The sequence below is a fragment of the Onychostruthus taczanowskii genome, unplaced genomic scaffold, assembly GCF_017590055.1.
Source record: "Onychostruthus taczanowskii isolate IOZ18803 unplaced genomic scaffold, ASM1759005v1 scaffold10, whole genome shotgun sequence".
NCBI lineage: Eukaryota > Metazoa > Chordata > Aves > Passeriformes > Passeridae > Onychostruthus > Onychostruthus taczanowskii.
Window position 1 is genome coordinate 16,186,993 of NW_024496526.1, and position 8,441 is coordinate 16,195,433.

General features: G+C 42.2%; 1 protein-coding gene across 1 annotated transcript in view; it reads left to right on the top strand.

The window, feature by feature from the left end:
• The window catches only part of KIF5C (kinesin family member 5C), a 69,424-nt gene extending 63,520 nt beyond the window's left edge, over window positions 1-5,904 (top strand). Inside the window, exons 24-26 of the mRNA XM_041407255.1 lie at window positions 1,393-1,609; window positions 2,547-2,660; window positions 5,746-5,904. Of these exons, the coding sequence (XP_041263189.1) occupies window positions 1,393-1,609; window positions 2,547-2,653 (324 nt within the window). The 3' untranslated portion in view covers window positions 2,654-2,660; window positions 5,746-5,904. The remainder of the gene's footprint in view (window positions 1-1,392; window positions 1,610-2,546; window positions 2,661-5,745) is intronic.
• The last annotated feature ends 2,537 nt before the right edge of the window (window positions 5,905-8,441 follow it).

The following is an 8,441-nucleotide window of genomic DNA, read 5'->3' on the forward strand; positions in this document are numbered from 1 at the left end:
CTTGGCTGCTGCTGCATGGGAGGTCAGATGTGATTTGTATAATTGATAGACCTCACTCAGGTTCATGTTAAACTGAGGAAGTGCATGAATTCAAAGTTGCATATAGTTATATTTGTAGTTACAGGCCTAAAAGTGATTTCTTAGTGAAGTTCCCAGTTTTCCCACGTGGCTGAGTAGGGAACACACAGGTGAACACATCAGAACCTCTGGAAATTATGAATTTGGGGTGATCCCTGGTGTTGTCTGTAAAATTATTGTTTTAAAATAATGAGGTGATCGAGGATTTGCAAAATCCTGGTGATTTCTCTGTTCTGAGGAAATGTAGAGTTTCTGCTGGAGTTTTGGATGTGTAGAGAAATCTGGCTGTCAAGTTCTCTGCAGTGCAGGGTTGGTCCTCGAGTCCTCATCTCTCAGGACCAGCTCTGTGGAATCTTGTTGAATGGAATAAATTTTATTTTGCTTTGACCTTTCTGGACAATTTAAATGATGGTGACTCCTCAGCCAGAGAAGTGAATTTTATGAGTAAAACTGAGCTTGGATGATGCCCTCAGGCACAGGGTGGCATTGTTGGGGTGCCCTGTGTGGGGTAAGGAGCTGGACTTGATCCTTGTGGGTCCATTCCAGCTCAGAACATTCTAAATTCCTATTTAACCTAGAATATTTACATTAATTTCTGGAATAAACCTGTTTAACTTTAGTACTGACATATGGAGAGCATGGTGGTGTTTTCTCTCTCCTCATGAAGTGACTTTTCCTGCCATTTCTCTAGGAGATTTTTGCCACTTTCTTTTGACCTTGTGGGTGCATTCCAATTCATGATACTCTAAATTTATCTTTAAACTAAGCTTTTCACATTAATTTCTGGAAGAAACCTGTTTAATTTTAATACACGAGGCATGGAGAGAAACCAGTGGCATTTCCACTCTCCTTGTGAGGCGACTTTTTCTACCATTTTTCTGAGGAGATTTTTGCCACTTTCTTTTGACCTTGTGGGTCCATTCCAGCTCAGGATATTCTAAATTTCTCTTTAACCTAAGCCTTTCACATTAATTTCTGGAAGAAACCTGTTTAATTTTAGCACATGACATATGCAGAACAACTGGTGGTGTTTTCTCTCTCCTTGTGAGGTGACTTTTCCCGCCATTTTTCTGAGATTTTTGCCACTTTATTTTGACCTTGTGGGTCCATTCCAGCTCAGGATGTTCCAAATTTCTCTTTAACCTAAGCTTTGCACATTAATTTTTGGAATACATTGGTTTAATTTTAGTTCATGACATATGGAGAGCATGATGGCCTTTCCTCTCTGTGAGGCGACTTCTCCCGCCGTTTCTCTGAGGAGATTTTCGCCACTTTCTTTTGACCTCCTTTAATTTTGTACGGCTTTCCCCGCAGCTGGTACGTGATAATGCAGATCTTCGTTGCGAGCTTCCTAAGCTGGAGAAACGCCTTCGAGCTACGGCAGAGAGAGTTAAGGCCCTGGAGAGTGCACTGAAGGAGGCCAAGGAAAACGCCATGCGCGACCGCAAGCGCTACCAGCAGGAGGTGGATCGCATTAAGGAGGCCGTGAGAGCCAAAAACATGGCCCGGAGAGCACACTCTGCCCAAATTGGTGAGGACATGGAGCTAAAGGGGCTGCCCATGTGCTTCAGGCTCGGGTGGTTTCTGGGGGTTGAGTGGAGGGAGTAAAACATAGGGGCTGCTTCTCCTCTGCTGCACAGGAATCTTCAAAGGCCTCGCTTTTGCACGGAATTTGCCCCACCTCGAGTTTAAAGAGGCTCTGCTGTTCCACTGGGTAAATAAAGGGCATAATGGGTCTTGTGTGCCCTTCTAGTGACCTGAAAACTTGTCTCCTTAAATTAGTGGCTCACTTTCTTCCTCCTCCTCCCCCTACACGCTCCCTCTCTGCTTTCATTCTTTCCTTGCCTTTCTGAACCTTGTCCATTTCTCTTTTTTCCCCCTGATTACTCCTCCATGTGATTTAATTCCAAAAAATCTTCCTTTGTACTCCAGATATTGATATATCTCCGAGGCACAATGTAATGCGTGCACACAACAGAAGTATGGGGCAATTCTTGGAATGATTTCATGGGATTAAAAAGGATAATGGTTTAGATGGAGATGACAATATTGAGGTATTAAATCCTGAGGGAGAATCACGCAGCACAAAGTGTCACCTCCTGAATGCTTCCTCTTGTAGGGAGCCATCCAAGTTTTGTCTTGACATCTTCTGGAATGGTGTAAATTATATATAAAAAGTGCCTCACTGCCCACCAAGTGACTTCCCTCTGTTGTTGGACAGTCCAGAACCTTTGCAGATCTAATGCATGGGAAGGTGGAAGGGCTCTGCCACCAGGAAAAAGGATGTGCTAGCAGGAAAATTGATGTATTTTTTGTTGGCCAAGGCAGGGAGTGCTGTGTTCTGCAGAGCTGGATCAGAAACCACTGAGGTGGGAAACAATGGGGTTTCCCTTGGAGGAGAAGGGGAGGTGGGAAGCTAAAATGGGAAAGGTAAAATGTCTTGTTTGGTCCCTCCTTCCCCTGTGCAGCCAAGCCCATCCGCCCTGGTCACTACCCAGCGTCTTCTCCGACGGCCGTCCACGCCATCCGAGGGGGAGGGATGTCCAACTCCAGCTACTACCACAACACCAAATAAACGAGAGGTAAGGCCAGAGTAACTTACTCACCTCTTCTCCCACTCAGTTCCCTTATATTTCATCTTGCTTTTCCACAGTAATTTTTTTTTTCTACTTTTAGTTGTTGTTTGCTGATAATTACAATACTCGTTAATTGAGTGCCTGTTAAGAAGCTTTGCCAGCTGCTGAGGAGAGGTTTTATTTTAATGACTTAGCACTTAAAAGTTTTTTAAAAACTGCTCTGGTAAGTCTGGACCAAAATTCACATATAGAGATATGAAACTCATGCAGTAAAAATACAGATCCAGAGGTTCCTTCTGCCAGCATCATCTTCTGCTTTCTGTACCATGGATGTGTTTCCATGTTGGGATATTCCAGCCTGGGATAGGGGTAGAGCAGCTGTCAGTGGTAACAAGAGACATCTCCAAATGTGAGTGTCACCATTTGACACACTTTGCACTCTTAGTTCTCTTCATGAAAAATAAAAACAACCTAAATATTTTACTTTAATTGCCAGGGCTTGAGAGTTTCTCCTAAGCAAAATATGAGCAGTGTATTCCCAGGAGACTATCCCATGGACTCCATCCTGCCATTTCTTTCTTTAAATGCTCATTATTGGAGGGATTTTATATCTGCATTATTTTACATGATCACTTTATGCTACAGACATGCCAAGAGCCGGGTGGCAGCGAGTGGCTGTGAAAAGCAGCCTGGGGACAGCAAACTTGTCCCTCCAAGTCTGGCTTTTTGCCCTCCTTGAGGATTAATTCTGTCTCACAACTCTCTTTATGGTCTGTGGTCTCCTTGAGGCATTCTTGGGTGTTTTTAGCTTTTTTTTTTTGGGAGTGTTTCATGTCAGGCTTGCATGCCAAGCATCCATCACGCCACACTCAAGCTGTTATTGTGTTGGGGGATTGTTCCTGCTCATTGTGTTTGCCATGAGCTTCCAGCAACAAATATTTCCTCTGTGGATAAATTAGGGCAAGGCGTTGCTGAGTGGTTTTGTCCATTCTGGTCTGAAATTGGCTTTCCCACCTCAGGAGTGAGGTGCCTCTGCCCATCTGCTTCATCACATTCCCACCCCTGTGACCTGGCAAAGAGTGGGATACAGAGCCTTGTCAAAGATTTCTAAACATTTCTTGTAACAGCTGCTCTGAGGGGGAAAAGCTGCCACCTGCCTCAAGTAAATGCACCTTTAATTTGCCAGCTGCAGTGAAATGAAGAGTCAGACTCAAACAGGCCACACGTGTCAGGTGAACAACTGTAGATTAATGAAAGGTATTAATAAAATAACCACACTTCAAACTAGATGGGTTTGTAATAACAAGGCAGGACTGTGGAAGTCAAGAAAAATCAATCAGGAGGCATAAAATGCCAGATATTTCAGACATTGAGGTTTAAATTTGAGGGCTATGGAGATGAGCAGGTTCAGGCCACATTGCAGAGGAGCACCAGGGAAAATGAGGCTGGAGAAGAAGAAGATGGAAGATCTCAGGAGAAACTGGATAAAGTTACGCCTTGGGGTTTCTGGAAAAAACTAGGAAAAATCTGAAAACCAAATGGCAGCCCTAGGGGTTGGAATGAAACCATTTCAACAATGTGTTCTAGATTTTTCACTCACATCCAGAAATAAGTGTGGAAGGTGTAGTCCAGGAAGGCTGTGAAGTGATTGGAGAAGGTCAGTTCTCCTCAGTTTTGGTCCTTTGGTTAAGAACTTTATTGGCAAATTCCAACTGTTTGGCTGCCAAAATTGGGAGTATCTGAGTAACCTGAATTCTGAGCTTGGATGGAAACCCAGGGGTCTGAGTAAGGGTGTTAGTAAAGGTGCTGCCAGGGCAGGGAGAACTTCATCCAGATTATTTCTTGATTATTATTGAGACATTCCTAGGCTCTGCAGAAAGTGCTTTGGAATGGGGCAGTTCTACCCAGCTGGCACTAGAACAAAACTCTCTTTTGTAGTCATTTAACAGCAGAGAAATAAAATTGAGGTTCCTGTTTCAACATTTGCTGAGGAGAGATTTATCTTGAGTTCATTCATTATTCACCATAAAGATAAAAGACATTTAGTGCTGTTAGACTGGTCAGTGGTTATGATTGATTAACCCAGCAGATGGAAGAGAAAGAAATGTGGGTTTTAATAAAGTGTGCTTGTATAATGTGCATATATAAAATTATAGAGTCTATTTTTATAATAATATAATGATATTATATATAAAATTTCAGGGTTTTCTGTAAACACTTATTTTATATGTGTATATATATATCAGGAGAATATTTCTGTCAGAAGACAGAGAACAGAAAGATTGGTTTGAATTTGTATTTTTTCATCCTTTTGATTTTATAATTTTCAAATTCTGCTGCTGTTACTTTCCCCCCTCCCCCCTTGTTACATGACATAAACACACACCAGCTCTTCAGCACATCCAATGAGCCAAGAGAAAAATCCCATGAAAGGAAGAGAAAATTAAAGGGGGAAAAAAAAAGGTGGGCCTTTAGATAGTGTTTGTGGGAAATGGATTTGTAGAAAATTCTTAAAACTTGATAGAAGGTTCACATAGTGTGTGTCTGTATGCAAACTTTGAGATAAGAAATGTTGATTTAGAAATGCCATGGAATAGGACAGACATCGCTGAGAGAGAAATGGAACTAGAAACAAGTTTCAAAGGATGGTTTTGTAAAAAAGACTGGGTACTTTGGAGAAACAGAACTATGAAAGATGTATTGTAGCAGGACTCATGAGGGGGAATTTTAGATGATTGACTTTAAGGCACTAGTATGGTGTGGTAAAACCTGATAGGCCAAGAAACATTTTTAGTGTATTGTAATTAGGAAATAGATGGGTTTTGATTGTGATGGTGTGAATTTTAATACTTGCTGAGAATTTTCTACAAATCCATTTCCCACAGTGTTTGGGTGAGACATAATTCCAGGCTGCAGAGGTGGCAGGGACTGAATTCCATCAGGAGAACTGGCTCATTTTGTGAGACCCAAATTCCATAATTTTTTTGACGCGATTGCAGATCTTTGTTTGCTGCCCATCCCATTTGGGTTCTCTGCTTTCTAATCCCCCAAATCCACTAATTTCCCTTCCCCTTCTCGCTCTCTCTGGCAGGTCAGTTCCACTTAGCATGTTAAGGACTGTCATTAAGTCACATTAGTTTCTTTTTTGCCCCTCTCCAACCCGGTCCACGTCCTGCCCATCCTGCGCTTCCCACGGCCGTCGGCGACGCCCCGCTCCAGGTACTCCGAGCTTCGTAGGATCTCCACGTGTACAGAAGTGTCCAGCTCAGCTCCTCCAGATCCTTGTACAGTGTCTGGAACATTCCCACCTCAGTAAGGATGATAGGGAGTCTGCCACTCCGAATTCCACGACCCCTTGGCGCTGCTTAGGTTGGGGCTTATCCACTCAGAGTGATGCTTTTTTTTTTTTTTTTTTCCGAGTCCTCCGTTGGCATCGGTAATTCCCGACTTCTGGCATCAAGGAATTAATTATTCAATGACCAAGTGCCATCAAAGGCAGTTGATTGTGCTCTGTCATGACTGATTTCCTGTATAATATACATATTATTTTATATTTTTAGGGGATGAAAATGTGCTGCTATGTGGTTTAATTTTACTGCTTAACATTTTCAGAAGGAAATTTCCCCAAAGAACCATTTGTAATATCCTGATTTAAAAAAAAAAAAAAAAATCTTTGGACTGTATAAAATAACCTTTATTGCAGTACCTGGTAAAGAACAAATGGGATGCAGAGAAATCTGTTAGTATAGACGTAGGATTTGAAGTTTGGTAGTTCCATGAATTTATCTGTGTGACCTGTTTCAAAATTAAACTCCTGTTCCCTTGTAGTTCTCCCTCCAGTGGTGGGTTTTCCTGGAGTGGGACAGCTTAGCCACGTGTTTGTAAGAGTTTTTCCCTAGGAATTTTTGAAGGATTTCAGAATGCTGTGGAAATCTTGCCTTGGAAACTCCGACAAGTATCTTCCCCCTCTCCCTTTCCCCAGACAAGCCCCGATCTGTTCACACCGGAATTCAGATTCCAGAGGGAACAGTTCCCTACCAGAACAAAGGAAAATAAAATCCCCCAAACCCTTCCTTAAAAAAAATCCTAAAGGAGGTGAGAGTTGTGCACTCAAACTGTCCTTTGCAGACCAAATTTGGGAATTTTTTTGCTGGGATGTGAGGAGCACATTTCCAGGGCAAGGGAATGTCTTTCTAAGCCATTATATCCACACATCCCGTGGAAGGTCCAGAGGGAAGGAAAAGCCTTCCCTGGATCTCTCAGCCAGCAAATTTCCATCTTCCCAGCAAGGGGGCACTGGAATTGCTCTGGGAAGGTTCTGCTGGCAGGCAGAAGGTGCTGCTCCTCCTCCTCCTCCTCCTCCTCCTCCTCCCTCCCTCCCCATCTCCTGGGGCAGGTGGGACTCCAGGAAGCCGGGATTCCAGGAAGGCTCCAGGACGCTGGAATTCCAGGAAGGCTCCAGCCGAGCGTAGCCCTCTGGTCTTCTTTTGCAGACGTTTGCTCTTTTTTTAATTTGAGATTGATTGGAATTTTTTTTTTAATTTCTGAATGTGTAGGTGTAGAACTCTTCAGTTCCGTAGGGCGTTTTGGAAGATTGTGAGTTGACTTTAGATATTTTTTTCTACTGAAATTAGGGTGTTGCAAAGTAAGTTGAACTTAATTTAACTTGTTTTTGGTTTTTGGGGTTTTTTTTTTTAATGTTGCACTATTTTGGGGGAGCATTTTGCTAAACATATTTAATGAAGTTGCAGATTTGCATGTATTTAATTTATTTTGTATTTTCCAAAGTTTTATATTTTCTTTCGTTACATGCATGTGCACTGCCAGAAGAATGAACTGTGAACTTGCCATATGCAATCTTTAATAAAATCACTAACTCAGAACTCCTCTGTGCTATCTTACCAGCTGGTCAGAGCTGAGCTTTCTACTAGGAATTAATAATCCTCTTGTTTTGGTTCTAGGAAAAGATCCCAAGCTTATTTGCTGTCAAAGATTTTTGTACTGTAGGCAAACTTCTTGTTGTGTCTCTCAGAGTTTGGTACGGAATTCTATTGTAAATGCAGCATTCATGACAACAAATAGGTCCGGATTCCTCAAGGCATCACCAGGAATTTTTTGGGGACAGTTCTGCCAGCTCCCTGCAGCTTGAGGGAGAAGTGAACTTGGACATCTCTTCCTCGTGCTGGTGCTGATCAGCCAGTCAGTGCCACCAGCAGCAAAACGACGAAGTTTATCCAAGTTCCCTTTTACACCAACGCTGCAGGGGGACTTTCAGCAATGCCCCAAAGATGCCTTAGGCTAAAATCCTCAAAATTAAATACCTGAGATATCTAATAGTTGGAAATTGCAAATTCTCACTTGAACATACTCTGCTTGTATCGATTTTTATTTTTGAAGCCTATTTTAATTAGGCAACTTCAGTTTGTACCGCGTGTTGTATATTCAACTTTTGTACCATTTCTAAGGCTTTCACATTTTATATCTGGAAAGGAAAACCACACATCTGCTCTGCAGAGATCAGAACCTGTCTCTTGCTGTTTCCTGACCCCATCTTCCTTTCTTTGCTCTTTGAGTGCTGTGTTCTATTTATTCCACGCTCATTTTTAAAGTTGTGGTTTGTACAGCGCAAATGAAATTTCACATCTAAAAATGTCATGCATGGGACAAATTGGGGTGGAAATACCATTCCCGAATGGAAAACGGATTTCAGATGGAACTAAAGTGCATATTGTTCTTTTTGCTAGTAATTGAAAAGTATTTCTGGCTCACTTGAGCTTCTCTTATTGA